Here is a 22,387-nt window from a genome sequence, read left to right as displayed (position 1 = left end):
TGAACATCTGACATCATGATACATATGAAAAGTAAAGGAGCTCATATGTGACCTCTTAATGATATGAACACAGAAAAATAGGTTCAACATTAAACATTTCTCTCATTCTACTAAAAAGTAAGTATACAAAAAGCTCTTTTCTGTATCTGCACATTCACCACACACAGCAGTTGTTTTATTTAGTTTTTTTTCCCCTCGGATGACCCCATTCGGTTCCATCCACAGTCCCTTATGGATTGTGCTCTCTAGTCGGCTGTCCTGGATTGGGAATCACATTAATCATCCCTAAAAATACACAAAGACATCGCTCTTGTTCCTGTTAGTCCTGCTGGTGTGAAAAGTTCATTTTGTGTGCAGCACGAATACGTCCAACTCCGGATTAGATTTTTACATTTCAAGATGGATGAAAAGGATTCCGTTGGTTTGCTTCTCACACCAATGCTCTGTTGAATTTCTTTCCATTTTTCTTTTTTATTGCATGCTTTAGCGGCTGTTTTCAGCTGCTTGTCACATGTGTGCAGGAGAGAAGAGTAGTGAATGTGAATCAGAGAATAGCTCACAGCTCACATCAGGAGCCTCTTTAGCTCACTAGTTTACACCGGGAACATTTCAGTTGAGGCATTTGGGCTTTAAATGAGCAATTAGATCAATAGCATCAGTGGAAGCAGCAGGAGGACCAGGAACTCAGCATGGCTACTTACATATTTATTTAGGGCACATCCCCTCCATCTGTGTCTGTACCAACAGTGACACTGTACAACAGGCACATCTCATGACTGCAGAGGTGCAGCACTCATTAGACAGGTTTCTAGCTGACACACAAACAGGCTTACAAGTAGTGACACAGTAAAACTTTAATTAATATGTGCCAATTTTGCCTAACGTCTGGTATCAGAAGTGTTTGCTGAAAGTAGTTCGGCAGTAACAGAGCTTATAACATTTGATAAATCGCAGGTTTGGAGCTGAGTTGTTGCGGTGCAACTGCAGAGCGTGTAATTGATTTCACAGTGATGACCCCAAATCTTCCTCCCTGATATCTACTTACCAATTTGGGTGCAAAGACAACCACAGCTGGCTGTGAGCAGTCTGCATCCTTCAGACAGCTGTGCATCAGTCATCAGTGTGCAGATACAATTTCAACGTGTTCATAATGTTCATATCCTTGTGCAGACATTTTGGGAGTAAAAAAAAAAACATCTGTACGGTATAAATAAATGACTCAGATGATCCTCTGTGTTCACTCATGTTTTAGCTGCTGTATCATTCTCTGGGAAACACAGCTCATTGTCCTCTCACTGATCAGATCTGTTGCTGTGATATAACCGCTGCTGCAGATTATGTTTGTGGCCATTTTGTCAAGACACACTCGGACAATGATATGCACTGTGAACCCTTTGATCAGCGCTAATGAAATCAGGTCCATTCAGCGTTCATCAAGTCCCGCTGAATAGAGAGCAACATTTCAGGTTAAGCCAGAAGACAACACACAGCGATGTGTTGCCAACAGTCAGTCCTAAATTAAATATATTTAAAAGATGCCATTGCAGCTGCACATATTTAATTTATTTGTTGAGGATGTATAAAAATGAATTTATGAAAGCATACAAAGATAGATATTGATAAACATACATCATTTTTGGCTACTTTCCTCAAGCCGCATATGAAGAGGAGGCACAACAGGAGAGAAGATGATAAACATGAGTCACCACATTGTGATACTGACACAGTCGTGCCATGGAAAACATCCCAGCAGCATCCTGGGTGTCTCCAACTCCACGGGATGTTTGCCATTAAAATGTGGCTTAAAAGAAAAAATCGGGAATCCTCCAAAAACGACAGCCTTACGATCGCTATGATGTTTAAAATTAGAATGTAATGAATCACCAGGAACATAACGGTAAAAACAATACAGCAGATATATAAATAATATCAGTAAGTCCAGAAGAGGAACGAACTGAACTTCATTTTAAATTTCCACCTGGAGGCAGCTTCGAGGTCAACGCGGAGATGAGGTTGATCCAACGCTTTCCTGGTCTGACCCTGCAGAATGAAGCCGTACCCTCAGCTTACCCCTTCACCGAGCAGATAGAAAGTCTTTATCTGGGCTGAGTCGCACACCTCTGAAAACCCTTCAAACCGAGACAGAATGCCGTCATCGTACCACACAAGACATTGTTCTCAAAATGTGCCAGCTGGAGCGTTGTCTGTGAGTTTGGAGCCAAACTACACCGACACCACACAAATGCTGGGAGTACCCAGTGTAATTAAAAGGGCTTACACCAGTTCATCCTCCTTCTGCTCAAAGACTGAGTCATTAAAAAAATATGAAGCTGCACAAATCAATATTTTTTTATTTGTTAACTGTGGATCAAATGACTATGTGTAACATGACAGAAATTGCAGTTCTTCTCGCCGCTATTAAGCCTTTTACTGTGACCTCAATCATTGTTTTGATGTGAATATAGCACTGCATGCTGCATGTCCTGCATCCACAAGTTATTGACTGGCTCACATATGAAAATAGTTGTGTAACGCCTTGTGTGACTCCAGAGGGAGCAACATGCAAGAAGTCAGGAAAACTTAAGAGTACAAATTTGAAAATGAAAATAATTTGGGAGTGTGTAGAAAGAAGATAAGATCATCCTTTATTTCTCCCCATACCAGGGGAATTTACATTGTTGCAGCAGCATCATTTAAAAAAAAAAAAAAGAACACAGAAGCACAAAACATATACATAATAATAATAACAATAATAATATGGTGCTGCAAGGTGGCTCGGTCGTTAGCATCGTTGCCTCGCAGCAAGAATGTCGCCAGTTCGTGTCCCCGTGGGGGCACTGGGATCTTTCTGCGTGGAGTTTGCATGTTCTCCCCGTGCAGCGTGGGTTCTCTCTGGGTTCTCCAGCTTCCTCCCACACAGTCCAAAGACATGTTGAGGTTAATTGGTGATTCTAAATTGTCTGTAGGTGTGAATGTGAGTGTGCTTGGTTGTCTGTCTCTAAGTGTAGCCCTGTGATAGACTGGTGACCTGTCCAGGTGTCCCCTGCCTTCACCCTGAGTCAGCTGGGATAGACTCCAGCCCCCCATGACCCTAGTGAGGATTAAGCGGTGTATAGACAATGGATGGATGGATTATAATATGTACAATATATACAGAAGATGAAAAATGAAAATGAATAAATACAGTATTAGTAAAAGTACAATGCAATCAATGCAAAGACTTGCTGTGCAGATTTTACCACGATGATGCTGATGACATGATATAAGTCCGGTTTATGCTGATGTTGCACAGTCGTACCTGTGAGGTCACCTCTGTAACCTCATTCACGTAACACACCTGAATCTCTTGCATCGTGGGTAATGTAGGTTTTGACAAGGCAGAGCAATGTGTGGAATAAACAGAAGAACTGCTGCAGTGACTTTGATATTTTTTAAAAAAGCTATCTTTGGTGAGTCTGACGATGTAGGAGTGGAATGCTAAATCGGTTTTAACTCCAGGCTTATTATACATCAGATCTGAAGGAGCGTACACTGTGAATGAGAATCAGCATCGGTTGCACTGTAGGGGATACCAATCAAGCACTGGTCTAATTGAGCACATGATGTTTCAATATGTTTTCTTTACAGCAGATCTGATCTGCAGCTCTTTTGCTGCACACATCAGTGCCTCGTGATTATTGAGCACCTTCGCATCTGCTGAACAATGACTCAAATGTGCCAGGAGGCTGCATCTATTTTAGTATTAAACATCTTACCTACAGGGCCAAATTGCTCAGAATTAATTACATTTTGCGACACTTGTAAGGCTTTCAAAGTGACTGCAGAAGTTAGAAAGACACAGCGCACTATTCCGGCTTCCCTGAATCCCAGGCTGCTGTGTCTACTTAGAGAGGTGATCTCCCTCTGGGATGTGGAGTGCTGTGAGGCAAAGATAACTGGTTCTTATCTCGATCTGCTCAGTCAGGTATGAGAGCTCCTGGCCCAGGGGAACACTAGCAACGAGCCTCGCGAGCACAGTGGGAACCAGAACGTAGATGAATTTTTTTCTCCTGCCTTTAACTGAGCTCTGTGTGTTTTTAATTACGTCGATTATCTTGCTCACAGTATTGTTTTTTTTTTTGCTAACAGACGAGCAGCCAGATCTCAGCGGTGGCGTTTTATTGTCGTGTCTGTTTTGAATTGAAATCAGACAGGAAGAGGGATTACAAACCAGCAGAGTTGTGATTCAAGCAGAGAGAGCCTCGCTCGCTCTGCCTCCCGTTGGAAACTCTGATACAAGTCCTGCCTAGTCTATGTGTGCAAACAGGAGGACACAAACACGGGCGGCTCAGCCAAGTGTGTCAGCTAAATCACTCAGATTTCGAGAGTGAGAGATACCCAGGTGGTACTATGCTGTCAGCACTATGATGCTGATCTGTGGCTTTAAAAGCCCTGGTGTTTGCCAGTACAGCTGACCATTTGGAATAAAAAAAAAAAAAAGGTCTTAAAGACAAAGGTAACCTGTGTTTAGGTCAGTTCAGTGCCTGCTTGGCTGTGGTTGACTCAGTGGTGATGTCATCAGTCTGGAGGTTTGTTATTGGCGTGTTTCTTGGGATGGTCAGACTCCACAATTTGGTCAACATTTGATAGATTTTTTTTAATGTATGATGAAAAACCTGCAAAACTAAAGCAGCTCCCATCATCCTCAGCTGTATTTAGAGTTTATTTCTAAATAGCAAATGATAGCGCAGGACTGGCATGCATACTAAACACTGACATGGTAGCTTTGTAGTCATTGGGACCTAAGAAAAGAAACATATCTTAATTTTGACATCACTGTAAATGTGAGCATGTTACCATACACATGTTCAGCTGCACAGCTTGTGTAGCTTTGACTCTGGGTGTCTTATTTAACAATCCTTTCAGACTTCTTCAAACCATAAAGCATGTGTAAGAGCAGCTCATCTCTGAGGAGTTGCAATGCGTTCAGTCTGACAGTTTTCATTGTCTCGCAGCTCCTTTCTCATAGCACTCAGCAATAATTACTGACTCGTGTTTGTCCTCTGATACTTGCCAGCTCTTCCCACCTCCCGACACACATGATCAGACCCAGCTGCAAAACACTCGTGCTGTCAGGAAAATTTGCCTTATTCTTCTATCGGGACGGAGAACAGTCGAACGAAAGCCATTTGCCAGCTTTTTAATATCGGAGCAGGATTATGACTGAACACAAATTCATTAGAGTAGATACATAAAGAGGTGTAAAATTCAGCCTCCGACTAGTTGATGGAGTTGATTGAGTGGCTCAGTGATTAATTATGGATGAACCCAGAGGAGCACGATTCCGTCTTCAATTAACAGGTGGCAGGTATCCAGCCTTACAGCCATGTTTATGAAGCTTCAGATCTATTGTTAGTCCTGTCACCTAGAGGGGGTTGCGTTTTGCAGAGGCCAGGCTGATCCTGTTTGGTCCTGTCATGTCGGATTCTGCTCATCTGCAGACATCCTCAAGGACGGATTGGAATGATTTGACGTCACCAACAACAACATGCAGGGAAAAAGCTATTTCCTCACCTTGCGCTGCAGAGGAGGTGTATTTTGGTCAGAGTGCCTCTTGGTGTCAAAGACGTCACAATCTCAGGGGTGTGAACTGCAAGCAGAGTGAAGTTCTCTAACTCACTGTCAGAACATCCACTCATCCACACTGATGTACCCACATACTCTGACAGACCCGAACTTCTGACAGCTACAGCTCTGAAACAGCCTGTGATGAATTCACAGCGCAAAACACTGTTCACACTGAAAGCTATTTAAAGCCGCATCAACATTTTCTGCCTCATCCTACTACTAATTACCGAGTACCAGATATTTAAAAAGATATATAGTAACAGATCTAAAAAAAAAAAAAGCAAAGTACAGTTACCAGCAGGTTTAGACACCAGCGATCAAAGTACTCTGATAGGTTTCTTTCGTTGACGGCTGTGCATTTTCTCTGTAGCCTTTCATTAGATAACTTATTTGATAGCAGAGAGAGTTTCTGCTCTCCGCTCAATAGGGTGCAGACACATGGGTAAGCTTTTGATTTGGTGGTGTGAACAGAGGTGTGACAGATCCTACCAAAACATCAATTTTGCCACTAATTGCTTTTGTAGTTTCTGAGGCGGCCGTCCAGAATCTAAATCTCTGCCTGAAACTACACCCGATAAAGAGCTGAAACGCTTGTCGATTCAGAGAGCAGGAAGGGGGGAAAAAAAAGCCATGAAACATGAGAATAAAGTGGGAGTTCACGGCTTCCCACTTTGAATATTGATGGTAAAATTTCTTCCTGATGTTAAGAATATTGTCATCTGTGGATGTATCTTGACCACTTGATTACTGACAAGCCATTAAGGTGCCTCCTATCCCAGTATCCAATTAAAGGCTTCACAACAACTCCTAATAAGTAGGGTGTAGAGTTGATAAGCAACCAATTCTGAAGCTTCAAGCCCTCTGCTTCATTAGCAGGATGTTGAGCTAAAACAGAAAATTCAGCACGGCGGACATCAAAGTGCCCACTCTGCAAAATGAGTAACAAACTCCTTATTAGATATGCACCAATCTCCTAGGATACAGCCGATATACACAATGATCACCCGGCAAAATTGTTGCCTGTATAATGCTCTTGAATAATGCTCAACTCAATTACTGCTCGCCAGAAGGGCAGGTGTTGGTTTGCACTGCGAGATGTGAAAGAACAGAAGGAGTGATGAAGGCGAAGGAGGCAGAGGAGGAGTGGAACCATTTCAAGATTTCAACTATGAGAAAGTAGCACTTTTCAATATGAAAAGATCAAAGTGTCTGAAAATGTGCTATACTTCACGGGCTATAATCATGAGTGGATGAGGAGGGGGGGAAAAAAAAAAAATCACTCGCAGCATATGTGAGGGGTGGCAGGTTTTTAAGCTGCACTGGAGGCATTTTTTTCCTAAATCTGCCGAGGTAGGAGGGAGGCAAGGAGCAGTCCGGTGCAAAGCTGCGGCAAGGTTCGTGCCAGTTTATTGCTGTCGCAGCCCACACATTTGCTTGATACAATCGCAGAGACACCAAATGCCATGAGAATGTCAAACTCAGTCTTTAAAGAGACAACCACCACGGAGAAAGAAGCACAACAGCTTTGTAACAACAGGTGATATATGTGCTGGAAAAAATCATCTTTTGTGTTGAAATGCAAATGGAGTTGTCAAGAAGGCACGGATGGGCAGCATTTTAAGAGATCTCATGGGTTAATTTTGTTTAAAAAAAACAGCTTATTTGGAATTTTCTGAAGATAAAGATCAGCTCTACACCACAGTTTAAATTCCCAAAAAACTTTAGCCAGTGTACATGATAAAAAACTTCCCTCTGTGTCATTTGATTTCTTGCTGAGAGTTCGGCACCACTCTCATGTCTGTATGCTAAACAAGAAGCTACCAACAGCAGCTGGCTGTCTGGCAACTTAACTTTGCACAAAGACTGGAAACAGGGTAAAACAGCTACAAAAACCAAAGTGTAAAAACAACAAATCAACGATTTTTGGAGGTGGTATGTGTCACACTATTTCTTGGCTCATAGCAGTTTCCCAGCAACCAGTGGAGACTCCAGGAGGTTGTTGTTCCCAACTAAGAATCCCCCATTAAAACAGCAATTTGCCGTACAGTTAGGCTATAGTACGGATTAAAGAAATGAGAGGCTCTGTGACTGAATTGTGATACCTTTGGATAGTTTCTATTTTTTTTGCTAAGCTAGTTGGCTTCTACAGCGGTCCAAACGTGCTCCTGAACAGTCTGCGTCAATTGTGGATATGATGCTTTTGCAATCTACTCACATTCTAGGAACCGACCGTTTGACACCTTATGAAATCAAAAAGGAGACGAACATGATTTGATTTGAGTAAAACCTAAGGAAAAGGCTTACGCTGAGCTTAGTAGCATGACCTCTTAACTTCTTGTGAGTGATTTTCATCGGCTACAGCTGCTGACTTCTCTGAGCCAGTTTATATGGGGCCCATTTGATGCACTCATGTAGCCACAAACCCGACAACAGGAAAGCCTTAAGAACTCAACACAGATTTGTTAAAGCAAATCATTGACTTGAGCAGTCAGTAAAGTCACCCAGAGATATTTCAAAGCAGCTACAGATCCCAAAACCATCTGTGCGAACAATTGTTTGTAGGTATGAAGTACATGGTGTAGTTGTGTCACTGCTATGATCAGGAAGAAAACACAAACTATCACCTGCTGCTGAGAGGCAGTCAGTCAGGATGGTAAAGAGCCAACCAAGACTCCCCCAAAAAGCAGATCTGTAATGAATAAGAAGCTGTTGGAACACAGGTGTCAGTGGGTACAAGGTTTATATCACCATGTGCTGAGAGGCTGCCATGTAAGAAAGAAGCCCTTCTTCCAGAAACGGCACCTTGAAGCCAGACTGAAGTTTGCTGCTGATCACATGGACAAAGAAAAGGCCTTCTAGAGGAAACGTCTGTAGTTAGATGAGTAAAAATGAGCTATTTGGACACATTGACCAGAGATATGTTTGGAGGACAGAATGTGAGGCCTTTAGCCCCAAGAACACCAAACCTACCATCAAGCACGGTGGTGGCAGTATCATGCTCTGGGGCTGTTTAGGTGCCAGTGGAACTGGTGCTTTACACAAATGGATTAATGAAGGAGAAGAATTACCTCCACTTTCTTCAAAATCATCAGCCAGAAGGTTGGGTTTTGGAAGCAGTTGGGTGTTCTAACAATACAACAACAAGGCCACACTTTAAAAAATGAAGGAAATGGGTAAATCAGGTTACAGTTGAGGTTTTAGGATGGTCTTCTCAAAGTCCTGACTTAAATCCGACTGAGAACCTGTGGACTGTGATGAAGAAACAAGTCTGTGTGGTAAAGCCAACAAATTTAGTTGAACTGCACCAATTCTGTCAAGAGCAGTGGTCGAAGACACAAGCAGAAACTTGAGGACACCCACCAAAAGGGCTTAAAATTGAGGTCATTTAACCAAATACTAGCAGTGCTGTATGTACATTTTTGACCCAGCAAATATAGTCATATTTTCAGAAGACCAAGAACAAATCTATGAAAGAATAACAATGCATGACTGTGTTTGTGTTTGTGTCAGTTATTCCATCATAGAAAATTAAGAGTTATAGGAGTCACTGATTGCCACGATAGACACGGCCTTTACAAGTGTATGTAAACTTGTTCACAACTGCACATTTATTTCCTGTTTTTCTTAGAAAGAAAGTTTTCATTTATGAGAGTCACATCCATGGAAGTTGTATAACACTGTTAAGTTTAAAATCTAAAAATATGGTGTGTGACATATCAGCACATTTTTCATCTTTGCTGAGGTCATTGTTGAATTCTCACCATCCTCCAAAAAGTCAGTGAAGCTGCACATTTAATCGACACAAGATTTTAAAAATAGACTTGGTGGTCTGGCACCAGAATAATAATTTCCAAGTTGTATATATCATCTTGAGCATATTTCCATTTTCATTTCGCTCAAATCCATTTCCTTTCTTCTTCCTTGAAACCTTGACATTAGTTGGGATTCAGGCCACGCGTCACGTTTTCCGCGTGCTGACTGCTTTAAGAGACGCTGTGATCAGACTTTAAATTTGAAAATTGTTGGTAACTTTTACATGTACTTCGTCAGGGATTATTAATAGTCTCGGCGCTACAGTTGTCTGATGAGTAAAAATCTCACAATGCAGACAGAAGAAAAGGTTATATTTAGAACGGAGGGGAGGGAGAGCAGCAGCTGCGATGTAAGATATCTGAAAATGGAAAGTGCTCCCAGGGGTGACAGCGCTTATTCTCTCCACTTTAATTATTTATTTTCCCCTTTAATATACCACCGACGACAGCATCGTCAGGGCAAAGATCACACTGCATGAGGACCAGTGACGTCCCTGTGACTCCCAGTGCTAATGAATGTGTCTAAACCAGTGAGCTCTGGCCTTGGTCTGATCTTGGGTCCCTCATGTCTTTGTGGGCAGCAGGTCTGTTCATAATACAGGTTATTTCCAATCAAGAGCCCAGAAATTTAGATTCTACATGGTAAATGAAATAAATAACAGTTTGACTCTTTGAGACATCTGGCTTTTAAAACAGCAACTAATCATTTTGGTGGTCTTTCTTCTTTTGATTGTTTGACATTCGCAGTTTTAGATATACAAAAATACACATTGTTTGCATTTTCATCATAATGTCTCTTGAATAAGAGGGACGCATTCTTCGGACTCGGTGATGATAGCGTGTCCTGTTTTTATAAAATCCACCTTCTCCATGTGCCTCGTAAACAACACGTCCTCGGGGACTGAAAAGGCAATCACAGGTGAGAAATCACTGCCAGCATTGACAACTGCAGTCCTGAGACGTCAAGTGTTTGGATGGGTAATAAAGTGATTAGTCCCAGTCTCAGAGGAAAAGAGCAGGGGTCAAAGGACTAATGATCGAACGTGGCGGTGGTGACTTACTCATGAGAATGAAAAAAGAAAAAAAAAAAGAAAAAAAACACCACCATCTTAAGAAATATTTGCGTAAAAGCCATAAAAGCCTCCCTGTCCTTGCTGGAATGTTATGTGTCTGATTTACCTGTTCCTTCTTGCAGGGCTGAGAACATCACTGTTCTCATTAGAAACTGCTTCTGTGCTGTCTCATAGCAACCTAAAAATAGAAATGTCCCTATTAGGCTGTATAGCTGTGATGGCTGCTACAAGTTTTGGCCTCTTTAATTGTACTGTAAATATATATAGGTGCACAGTATTTTTGCTCTATCTCTCAATTTTTTTTAAAGCAATGAAATGTACCAATTGGAGACAAAGCAGATTGGAAATTAGCAAAAAATAAACTAAGCTCAAATTAGTAATGGATGTTATGTTCCACCTGGTGAGTGCTTTTAAAATACTGATTTGAATGAATCAGAAAGCTCATGAATGTACCATATTGGAATTTCCTGTAAGAAGCAGTGTGATGATGATCCAGAACAGATTCCTTTGTCACACTTTACAGCAGCATTGGCTTCCCCGTGCCCCTTATTACATGGCAATAAGGAAGCCTGCCTTTATTCTAACCCTGATGTTCCACACAGCAGAAAGATTCAGTCTTATTTATAGCACAGACTTACTATATGAAGCGCACACATTTTCTTAAAAAAAAAAAAAAAAGCATCATAACCAGTAGCTGTTACAAAACTGCAATTCCCTCATTTTCTGAGGCCAAACTGTGGCCTCTGCTTTCATTTACAAATTGCTGCGCTGAAATAATTAAAATGAAATGCACAGAGAGAGAAGGAGGAAAAAAAGGGAGATGGAGAGAGAGGCGAGACATTTGCATGTCTTTAGGAGGTGGCACTCGTTTTGTTTGTGTCCTGCAGATATAAAGATCAGGACAGAGGTTTTTCATCAGACGCAATTTATTTCGGTCGACTCTGACGTCAAGAGCATACACGTTTCATTCAACAAGCAAGAAAGTAAGTTATTTATAACCTGCGACGTCTCCAGGTTGTGATCCTTGAGTGCGCAGTGAAAGGAATACTCCCCATTGGACTGATGTAGTGTGCCTCCATAACAAAAGCCACACCGCTCATGTGCTATGGTGCCAGAGAGGTACGGCGCACTGTAACCTCAACTAGGACGCATCGATGGGAAGAGTCACGCCTGAAAAACGGGGATTTTGCGAAGAGCTTCGAGAAACTTTCAGTTTTGAATCATCAATCATTTCCCCCCTCCTCCTTCTCATATTTTCCCTTTTGATGACAAAGCGCTGGGTACTTTGAACATGGAAAATCTCTTTTCTGACCAGGTAAGAGAATAAGCAGACACTTAGTTTGTTGTGCGTAATTGGTAACATTAGAAAATGAGTGGAAATGATGGTTAATTAGGAATTTAACTTTATGTCCTTATCTTTCATCGCCGTTAAAGGAGGCTGGCGAATTAGATAAAGCTCTTATATTATACATAACGTGTTTTATGGTTAGTATTTGAACATTAATATTGACATTCTGAGTAAAATATCAAACACAGGCAATTAGACGATGAGCGTAACGGTTTGTACCGAAGCGCGTCTCTCTCGCCAAGTTCTCCAAAATGAGAACCACGGACAGCGACTCTGGCAGTTCACAGTGTGCCGTTATTTAATGTCACCAGTACCAACAGATGTTTGTGCCTTTCTTTTAAATTTAGATATAAATAATCACGTTAACGAGCAGCTTCTTAGGAACCTTTTTGCTCTGTTAGAAAGAAAGATCAACAATGTTGGTGATTTTGCGCGCCTGTGGTGGATGGTGGAGTCTTTTGTTTTTTTTCAACAAATATGATAGGAAAGGCACGCAAGCTGCTGCTTTGACAGAGATAAAATGAACAACTTTGAATTTGAGATCTAAATAACACCGCCTGATCCACCACCAGTAGTGTTTGTGAATCTAACAGGTAGTGTTGTCATGCTGTCTTCCGCATGGACATGATTTATTGGGCATGGGCACGATCAGCTCAGGAAAACCACATACACTGCTTCCATCTGAATTATTTTCTATAAATGTATTCCTTATGTCAAAGATCTGTAGTAGTAAAATGTATTTTCTTGATGTTGTAACAGACTGCCACCTGCTGGTAGTCACAATTTAGCAAAACATTAGATAAACAAAATGAGTCTTAATTACAAGATTTTGTAATGTAAGCTGAACTAATTCCACAATTTGTTCAAAGGGCTGTGAGCTGTAAGTTCAGTACTGAGAAGATCCGTGACTGGCTGGGAAATGGCAGATATTCTGGAGCTGCGGACAGATGGAAACTCACTCCTGAAAGCAGTATGGCTCAGACGCTTGAGACTCACCAGGCTCCTGCTGGAAGGAGGCGCATACATCAATGAGAGCAATGAACGTGGAGAGACGCCGCTCATGGTGGCCTGCATGTCCACACACACTGACCAGCAGAGTGTAGGCAAGTCAAAGCTCGTTAAATATCTGCTGGACAACCAAGCAGACCCCAACATACAGGACAAAGCAGGCAGAACAGCTCTGATGCATGCATGTATCCACAAGGCTGGACACGAGGTGGTGGATCACCTGCTGAGCAACGGAGCCGATCCCAGTCTGGAGGACAGGAGCGGAGCTTCTGCTCTGGTCTACGCCATCAATGCAGACGATAAGAAGACTCTGAAACTACTCTTGGATGCATGCAAAGCTAAAGGCAAGGAGGTAATCATAATCACCACAGACAAGTCACCGTCTGGCACTAAAACTACCAAACAGTATCTCAACGTCCCTCCATCACCAGAGCTGATTGAGAGGTCATCCCCAGCGTACTGCACCTCTCCCTCTGACATTGAGGTTACTGCATCTCCCACCCCTGAGCAAGAACAACAAAACACAGTCTTCAGTTTCCAGACAAAGCTTAAAACCTCCAGTGCAGCCGCAAAGCTTGCCAACGGGCCCACATCCCCAACACGCCGGCCCGCAAACCCCAAACGTGCACGTCTGCCTCAGCTGAAGCGGCTGCAATCAGAACCATGGGGGCTGATTGCGCCGTCTGTCCTGGCTGCAGCTGCCGCCCATGAGGAGAGTAAGAAGGCTAGCTCTGATGAGGATGTTGTTGCAGGAGTGAATGGGCTCTCTCTGAGTAAGAGGTCAGCTTTATCCCGACAGAACAGCGTGGATGGGAAGGATAGCTTATTCCCACTGGTGGGTGACCCGCCCTGCAAAATGACAACCTCAATATCCATTCCTCCAACGTCTAAACCATCGTATGAAAGATCACTAGGCCAGCACCAGCCGCTGGCACGGCGCAGCACTGTGCCCACGGAGCAGGAGAGCAGCAGCTGCAGCAGCAGCAGTGGACTGGCTGGTCTCAGAGACACAATGCACAGGAGACGTCTAGGAAATGATCACTATGACTCAGACTCACAGCTCTATTCAGACTCTACCATGTCAGACTCTCCTAAGGTCCCAGTGGAGCGAAGGAAACTAAACACCTCTCCGCTTGTGATGCTGACCAGCTCGCGAGAATCTCTAGACAGCAATGCCAGCACATCCTCTCCCAGCACAGCACGCAGGCGAGCACCCGGCCTTCTGGAGAGGAGGGGCTCGGGCACGCTGCTGCTGGACCACATCTCCCACACCAGGCCCGGCCACTTGCCCCCTCTCAACATCAACCCAAACCCTCCCATTCCTGATATTGGGGCTATCAAGCCCTCCTCACCACTGGCCACAGGTATTAGATCTATAGCTCCAGTAGCACCAAACACACCAAAGAGAGGTGGCCTCAAGTCGAAGAAGAAGCTCGTGAGAAGGCACTCTATGCAAGTGGAGCAGATGAAACAGCTTTCTGATTTTGAAGAAGTTGCTCATTAATTAGTGATGGCAGTTATGCAGCAAATATTGTGGAAGTAGAAACGGTAACATCATAAATCATCAGGAAGTTCATCCATAGGTTGAGTTGTGTAGACACACAGCCATCTAAATGTTGAATAATGTATAATTTATAAACACACACATCGAAACTGAGCAATATAGATAGAGTTCCTCCCTTTGTTACACCCGACCTTAAGGATTACTATCTTTTAACTTTACCACATCTGCTGTATATGTACTACAGTTCTGAATGTAAATGCCAAGACATGGTACCTTTCCTCTGAACTAGCTCTCTAACATGATCATGTTACGTGTAGGGAACATACAGGGTTCATTTGTAGCCAGCAGGCCACTTGGGTGCACTTTGTGCATATGTAATTAGCACCATTAATGGACTTTTTCTGGAGAAGAAGAAGAAAAAAAAATGTGATGCACTTGTCTGAGATGTAGCTTTGAGTAAGATGAAATTTGACTGTAGCAATTCTGTACAAAGTGCCTTCAAGATCAAGAAACCTACAAAAAGAACGAGCAGACACATTTATTGTAGTAAGACCATTTTAATTCATGTTGACGTAACCAACATGTGTTTCTCTTTCAATATTGTTGGTCTCACATGGAGCAAAATGAAGACTCACGATGAATACACATGATGTGAATTAACAATATGCCTTAAGAAGCAGGTACAACTATGGGCTATGTATAACAGCACTTTATTGCCCACAAGTAAAAAAAAAAAAAAGAAAGAAAGAAAGAAAACAAAAGTCACTATTAACAGTGTTACAAAAGCTTGTCAAAGCACATGTAATTCGTATATTGTTAATCCAAGTAACACTGAAAGACATTCAAGCCCTTAGCCAACACAGACTTCGGTGAAACTTGTCAATTAAAATGTCATTTCACGCTAATGGCAATCAAAACTAAAGATCACACAGCTTCCATGTAACCTACCTGAGAAGCACTGCTTCTGATTAAAAAAAGAAAAAAAAAACTTAATTTAATCCATAGTATTTTTGCAAGTAGTTTGTTGTATATTCTAAATAAATGTCTATCACTTGTGAATTTCTGTGTTTTGCTTGTTAACTCATTTGTCACATTAAGCCGAAGCTCAGCTGCTAAGAGCCACACAGATGCTCATTAGAAAGAGCACCAGTACTTCCTCAGGCCACTTGGCAGCCCATTGGTACTGTGATGATGACAATCATCATCATCATCATCAGTGTCACTGTGATTTTGTCAGACCAACCATAGAGGCACTCAGATCCCACAGCTTCTTGGCAGCTTCATCATCCAGACCCTGAGGGGCTGCCGTTTTAGGGGCACAGTCACTGTAATCAGAGCAGAATTTAGTGTTAAACACACGACTTGATCTGTTCCTGCTGCGCTGATTAAGTCGCAAGAACAAGCTGATCATTGAGAAAAGAAAAAAAATAATGTGAATAACAACAGCAGTCACACGTGTAACTATTTTGTCAAAGATAATGTTGGGAATTCTGATGGCTCACGACAAGCGACATGTTGAGATATTTGACATTTATCTGTCTAATATGTCACTACCAGCAAGTTATGTTGCCACCAAACAGGAGTCAGTTACTATTTTGTATTTATTCGCCCCTTATGAGGAACTTTTATTTCTTCAGATTTAGAGACAGCAGAGATTAAAATGTGCACAGAAAGGTTTTGAGAATCGGAGCCTTTTTAAATCACACAGAAAAAGGTGAACACGTGCAGACTTTTAAATGTCAAACAGTCATTCACGGGTAAATGGCTGAACTGTCAGAAAGCTCAGAGCTAAGATAATGTCTGCAGTAATAAAGATAAATGCTCTTTCTGCAAAGGCAAGATTACCAACTGGGAAAAGTGGGGAGCTGTTCCAAAGCCCTAGTTTTGCAGTATGACATTTGATGATTATATTTTGTTTGGAGTACTGGCATACGTATACAAAAGCATAAAATCTACTGACGGGATAATTCCCCTCATATAGGTTCTGCTTTAATACCCGATCTTGAGTTCCTGTCTTAACGAGGGTCCGTGTGTGAAAAGAAAGCTAAAATAATATTAATAATAATGCTAAATCAAATCACTCATGTAATACACACATGTGAACGTAGTCACCTGTAGCAGCAAATCAGATGTTTGTCAAACTCTGGCCTCTAAATTGATTTGGTTTTGGTTTTCCAGCCCACAGCTCTACTCTCATCCACTTAGTTTTCACCTGCAGTTGCAAAATAACTCCAATGAACTCGATGTACCCTACCTGCCCAGCACCAAACAGCAGACAGACAAAGTTAGTGACTAGCTGGTGGTCATAGTGGAGGATTTAGCCAGATATGTCCATTAGGAGTCAGTGAAGAGCAAAACAGAGTTAAAAGGTGAGTGAATATTGAAGCAGCACTCATCAGACGCACGACTCCAGGTGAACGCTGCTCTGTGTCAGCTGATTCACCGGACTGAAAATGTGTGTTGATATTGACCTCAATAAGAGGGCTGGACACAATGTGACTGACCCGCAGTAAAAGCAGCTTCTTTGTTAGCGTTACTGGAAAAGTCTCTTGTTCGCACTATCAGTTATTAGTCACTGATTACAGCGAACATCATGTTACTTTACATAAAAATGACTCTACTGAGGCCGATGCAGTGGCATATACAGATTTTAAATAACAAAGCGCTAGTATTGAACTGATATCCCTTATGTGCAAATACCCTGAGTGGAGGTGTTAGTCTGCAATGTGGAATATTTATTACATTGGTGTTATGTACAAACATGTTCACAATACCAACTTTATAATATAACACAGTATGTCATTGTTGTGTGTTCAGTATGTTCTGTTGTTCCCACATGGCCCACAGTGCACATTCTTCAATAAATTTGAATTAAATCAAATTATCTGACACCACATCACGAAGGAGAACTTATGATACTGTAGCGCTACTATCTACTGACCTGTAGTAGAGTCCGCTCTCGTTCTGCAGGCTTTCCTCCACAGCGCAGTAGATGGTGGTCTGAGCCCCGGCTGTTGGATTCTTGATGAGAAACATAAAAGGCGTATATACTACTCTCTTCCACAGAGGTATCGAGGGCCAGAGGTGTCGACCAAGCTCGGTCTGGACTACACCAGGGTGGAGACTATATGTTGTTACTCCGGTACCTGCAAAATGACAAAATGTTGAACATGATCATGTTCCAAAAAGCTTGATAAATACAGTTGATGTGCTTGTTTCAAAATACGACATAGTGTGTAGTGAGGATATAATGTGGTGTGAGATATATAAAAGATACAGCACCTTGCACCCTGTTGGCAAGCTCCCTTGTAAACAGGACATTAGCTAGTTTACTTTGAGAGTAGCTCTTCCAAGGTTGGTAATCTTTCTCCAGGTTGATGTCATCGAAGTAGATTTTACCTGAAAGCAGTTCATCCTTGTTAACATTAATACTGAATGCACTCTTGACAGATAAATATCCTGTAATAAAGCAGGAAAAGAAAAAAAAACTGCACCTCTTTCATGCGCTAAACTGGAGACGTTGACAACGCGGCTCGGAGTCGATTTCTTCAGCAGATCCAGCAGACAGTTAGTTAAAAGGAAGTGGCCCAGGTGGTTCACCCCGAACTGCATTTCAAAGCCATCTTCAGTCTGCCATTTTGGACAGGCCATAATACCTAAAAATAAGAATATCAGTGGAGGTTTGTTTATACCGCCTAGCTGTTGGAATATAATACAGCACACCATCAGGGGGTCACAGATGCGATTTATATATCCACCTGCATTATTGATGAGAACATCCAGCCGCTCTTCACTCGCCAGAATGTCTTTGGCCAGTTGGCGAACTGACTGTAGAGACGCCAAGTCCAACTTTTTGACGATCACATTGTCATTTCCGCTCTTCCTTCTCACATCTTCTGCAGCTCTATTGGCTCTGTCCATGTCTCTGCAGGCCAGAATTACTCTTGCACCTGTAACACAGCCGATACATTAACTTATTTTTTTATTAGTAGTGATGGGTATTGTTAAGGTTTTAATGGTCTTACTACTTTTATTAATACCGCTTAAGGGTCTGGTACTTTAATCTGTATTATCGGTACTTTTTGCTTGTTTTTGTTTGTTTGATTGTTTTTACAGAGAAAAATAGGCTAAATTAAATTAATCTTCTCATATGTACTGTTAAAGAATTTAAATATATATAGACACTAATGTTGTGTTGATGGGATGATCAGAGCACTGTGGACAGTGTCACAGGTTTCATCACAAAATAAAACATTATGCAACGTTTTTCATTCAACTGTCCAGCATTCTATCAGAATTAAACACCTTGAACAGATATTAGGTAAATGTCAGCACATTGTGCTGATAAAACCTGTCACTCTTCACATTTTAGTATAAAATTAATGCAGGACTTTGACAGTATTTTTACGGGATAATTTTAATCGTTTAGTGAAGAAAACAGTAAAAGTAGTTCAGTCAGAAAAACTGTGAAAATAAAGTAAGACAGAGTTTGTCTGCAGCCTCCAAATCACTCAATCCTGCTGCTCTGCGCTCTGGGAGTTAAAAAAAATTCTGATTGACAGTTCAGATAAAGCTCTGAATTTCAGGGTGAGTGTATAACTACAAGATAGCACCGTTGCCTCACAGCAAGAAGATCCCCGGTTCACTACCTGGTTAGGACGCCCGGGATCTTTCTACGTGGAGTTTGCATGTTCTCCCCGGGTTCTGTCTGGGTTCTCCGACTTCTTCCCACAGTCCAGAAACATGTTGAGGTTAATTGGTGATTCTAGATTGTCCGTAGGTGTGAATGTGAGTGTGCTTGGTTGTCTGTCTCTAAGTGTAGCCCTGTGATAGACTGGTGACCTGTCCAGGGTGTCGCCTGCCTTCACCCTGAGTCAGCTGGGATAGACTCCAGCCCCTTCATGGCCCTAGTGAGGATTAAATGGATGGATGTATGTATAACCACAGCATTAATCAAATAGCTGGAGAAGACTTACTTTTAATCATTTACTCAGTTTACTGTCATTTGGATGAACTTTGATCTCAGCAGCCAAACTGTGTGATTGTTCGTCTGTGTATGACGAACGTTCACTGAAGGTTTTGACAGATTGTGTTTTGTTTGTGCTTTGACATGCAAACGAGTTGTTGCTTTTGTAGGAACAAACATTTCCTGCAACAACTGTAGAGAATTAAATCATACTTTTGGACGTTCGTGATTTGTGTGTTGCTGTGTGGAGCTGCAGGTGACAGAGAGCTGCTCCGGTGCCCATCCCTAGATATGAGATCATAAATTCCATTATAAACCTCAGTAAACCACTAACCTCTTCTCGCCATGTCAACTGCAGTTTCTTTGCCAATCCCTGTGTTGCCTCCAGTGATCAGGACGGTCTTTCCATCTAACCGGGCTTTGCTGCGACACACACCACCTGCCATCCATTTCTTCACACCAAAAAGACCCAGTCCTGTAAAAAAAACATCCACACAGTTTCAGCTGTAATAATCAAAACCTTCCACATTTTACAAAGAACAAAAACCCCATAGATTCTACAGATTTTAGGATTTTCACATCCTAAAGATTAAGAGTTCAAATGTATTTAACACACACAAATAACAACTTTAATTAATGAGAGATGAAATGGTTAATTTATTAACAGGGGAATAAACAGAACAGATTGAGCTACTTTTCAAGCCTTTTTTTCTGGTTCCACTTCCTAATATCAAACAAAAAAAGTGTAGCTTTTGTCTGTTTTATATCATTTTACATCAAATATCTCTGGAGTTTTGAGTGTTGATTAGGCAAAAATAGAGACAGTGTTTTTAAATCTAAAGAAATACCTAATCACACAGAACACCAACTGTGCTTAACACTTAAGATATAGCCTGTGTTTTTATTGTTGTTTTTTTTTTTTTTTTAAATTGTTAATGCTATTATCATTATTAGCTACATTGGTGTTTCTTTATTGTAGTTTTTCTTTCTTTTTCTTCTACTTCAGATTATAATCATACTAGTTTTTTTTTTTTTTTTTTACATGTATGTATGTTTTGCATTATGGTGTGGTGTTTGCATGTTTGGACCCCTTGAAGAACAGCTGCTACCTGTAGGATGTAAACAAATACACATTTCTTAGATTATATGATTAGTGGGTTCATTAGGAAATTACTGGAGGATTAACTGACTGAAAATAATTAGTTGCAGGCCTAAAAATATAAAAGAAGCTTTTGTAGGATAAGTGTACAAAAACTGTTAGCCAGACTACAAATAAACAAGAATCAAGATGTAAACTGAAATCTAAACATATAATCCAATGGAAGCAATGTGCTCGTTTTTAAGTGCTGAAACTGCCACTGTGGTCAAATAGTGCAGTTACAAAACAGCAAAAGAAAAAGGAACCTGTAAAGTTATGGAAATAATAAACTAAATACAACTTTGAAGAAGTTACAGTTTGACAAATTTGCATTAAAAGTGTTGTGCTTTGACAATAAACATGAATAAACATTAGTGGAAACTCAGCTGTCAGTTTAACAAGCATGTAGGCTCATTCATTCAGAATGACAGTGAAAGAGTAGTTCACAGTTAGCTGTTTAGTCTGATTATTACAGTATAATAGCCACTTGTTCTCTCCTTTAACACAACAGCCGTTCTGCTATGAAGAAAGTCTGTATGAGGTCAGTGCAGGAATTACCTGTTACTGTGATCACAGCAATAGTTTTGGGATAGTGGAAAACAAATGAGCTCGCAGCTGTTAAGGTCCGCATTGCTCTGCTAACTCAATCTGTTACGAACAAAGCTGCTTCTGTTCAAGTCCGACTGTCTCCGATGTGTTTCTACTCAGCACCGCAGTTTCTCGCCTCGGTTGCACAAAAATACAGTTGCACAATTGTTAGAAACAAGCAGAAATGTCCTCAGCAGCAGGTCACAATTTCCGTACAGCTACATAACACACCGCTTTCACAGGAAGTCCCGCCCACCGTCACGCTGTGGGGGAATCCTATTGGTCCTTCTTTTTTAATATTCTCCCAACTATTTAGAAGTAGTAAATAAAACCTGTGAAACTGCAGCCTTTTGCCGCACAAGGTAATATTTTTGATATTTATAATAGGGATTCAGGATTTTTTAAAATATGTATTTTTGATTTTTTTGTAATTTAAAGAACAGTGATATATGTTTTAATACATTTGCAAACAGAACTAAAATAAAATAAAATAAAATAAAATAAAAGGAAAGCGCTACAATTATAAAGAAAAAACTATGGCAAGTATATGTATATATATAAACAACAGCCAGAAGTTTTCCTACAAAGAAATGTTAAAATTACACCTGACAAATTAAAATGACAAGGTTAACCCTCTGTAATTTTACACACCATACAAAGTTACCTAGCTATAAAAAACAAAACAAAACAAAAAATAAGTTCCAACACTATTACCCTACCTTTACTAAAATTGAATACAGTAAAATGTAATTTTAAAAAAAATATAACAGTCACTAACCACACTCACTAAAACTATCATATTTAGGAAAAAAAATTCTATGATTGCGCAGAGGTAATAATGAAAAAAAGTATTGGCTTAACTAAATAAAACTGTTCTTCACACCTTACAAGTGTGAATTGATGTTCTTGTAGTGTTAAATCCACAGAAAGCAGCTTCTCTGCCCTTCATTTTTGCTTTTTTTTCTCCAGACATATCAGGTATTTTCTTTTTTTCTGCAACTATTCTGTCAGCAGATACTTAGTGCATTGCCAAGATATGTTGTGCTTTCAGTGTAGGGCATGCATTTGTATATGTTCTAATACAAATTGTGCATATTATGCTCAGGTTTGTGTTTAATGTCTTCACGATAAATTTCCTTCCTAGGATAATATAGTTAAAGTTGCAGTTCTTTGTGTAAGTGTATTTATATAGAATTTAGTTGAAATCGTTGCTGGTAGATGAATTAATCCATTATCTGACAGGAACTCTCCATCCAGCAGAGGCCACTGTAGACTCACCAACGCAGCTTCAGTGTCTTCTAAATGACACCAGTAGATGGAGCACATATATCATTCTAGGCCTC

The 22,387-nt window shown here is 41.0% G+C and overlaps 2 protein-coding genes across 2 annotated transcripts; one reads left to right on the top strand and one right to left on the bottom strand.

The window, feature by feature from the left end:
* Positions 1–12,759: 12,759 nt before the first annotated feature.
* On the top strand, positions 12,760–14,352 carry ankrd34c (ankyrin repeat domain 34C). Its single transcript, XM_008296964.1, has one exon. The coding sequence runs from the start codon at positions 12,760–12,762 to the stop codon at positions 14,350–14,352; it is 1,593 nt and encodes a 530-aa protein (XP_008295186.1).
* Positions 14,353–14,889: 537 nt separating this feature from the next.
* On the bottom strand, positions 14,890–21,254 carry LOC103368557 (retinol dehydrogenase 13-like). The gene is made up of 7 exons (XM_008296963.1): positions 21,015–21,254; positions 19,653–19,793; positions 18,111–18,302; positions 17,847–18,008; positions 17,635–17,751; positions 17,294–17,498; positions 14,890–15,677 (listed from the first exon to the last, which is right to left on the bottom strand). The coding sequence occupies exons 1-7, from the start codon at positions 21,085–21,087 to the stop codon at positions 15,572–15,574; spliced, it is 996 nt and encodes a 331-aa protein (XP_008295185.1). The 5' UTR covers positions 21,088–21,254; the 3' UTR covers positions 14,890–15,571.
* Between the last annotated feature and the right edge of the window lie 1,133 nt (positions 21,255–22,387).

The sequence above is a fragment of the Stegastes partitus genome, unplaced genomic scaffold (genome assembly GCF_000690725.1).
Source record: "Stegastes partitus isolate 25-593 unplaced genomic scaffold, Stegastes_partitus-1.0.2 Scaffold1172, whole genome shotgun sequence".
In the NCBI taxonomy this organism is placed as follows: Eukaryota; Metazoa; Chordata; class Actinopteri; family Pomacentridae; genus Stegastes; species Stegastes partitus.
This window is presented reverse-complemented; position numbering and strand designations above follow the sequence as displayed.

Bases quoted from the DNA above. Each gene is read 5' to 3' on its own strand.
- ankrd34c (XM_008296964.1), top strand. From the start codon at position 12,760: ATGGCAGATATTCTGGAGCTGCGGACAGATGGAAACTCACTCCTGAAA.
- LOC103368557 (XM_008296963.1), bottom strand. From the start codon at position 21,087: ATGCGGACCTTAACAGCTGCGAGCTCATTTGTTTTCCACTATCCCAAA. The intron at 18,303-19,652 runs GTTAGTGGTTTA...GCTGTGTTACAG, and splicing joins AGTTGACATGGCGAGAAGAG to GTGCAAGAGTAATTCTGGCC. The intron at 15,678-17,293 runs GTCAGTAGATAG...CTCTGATTACAG, and splicing joins GAGAGCGGACTCTACTACAG to TGACTGTGCCCCTAAAACGG.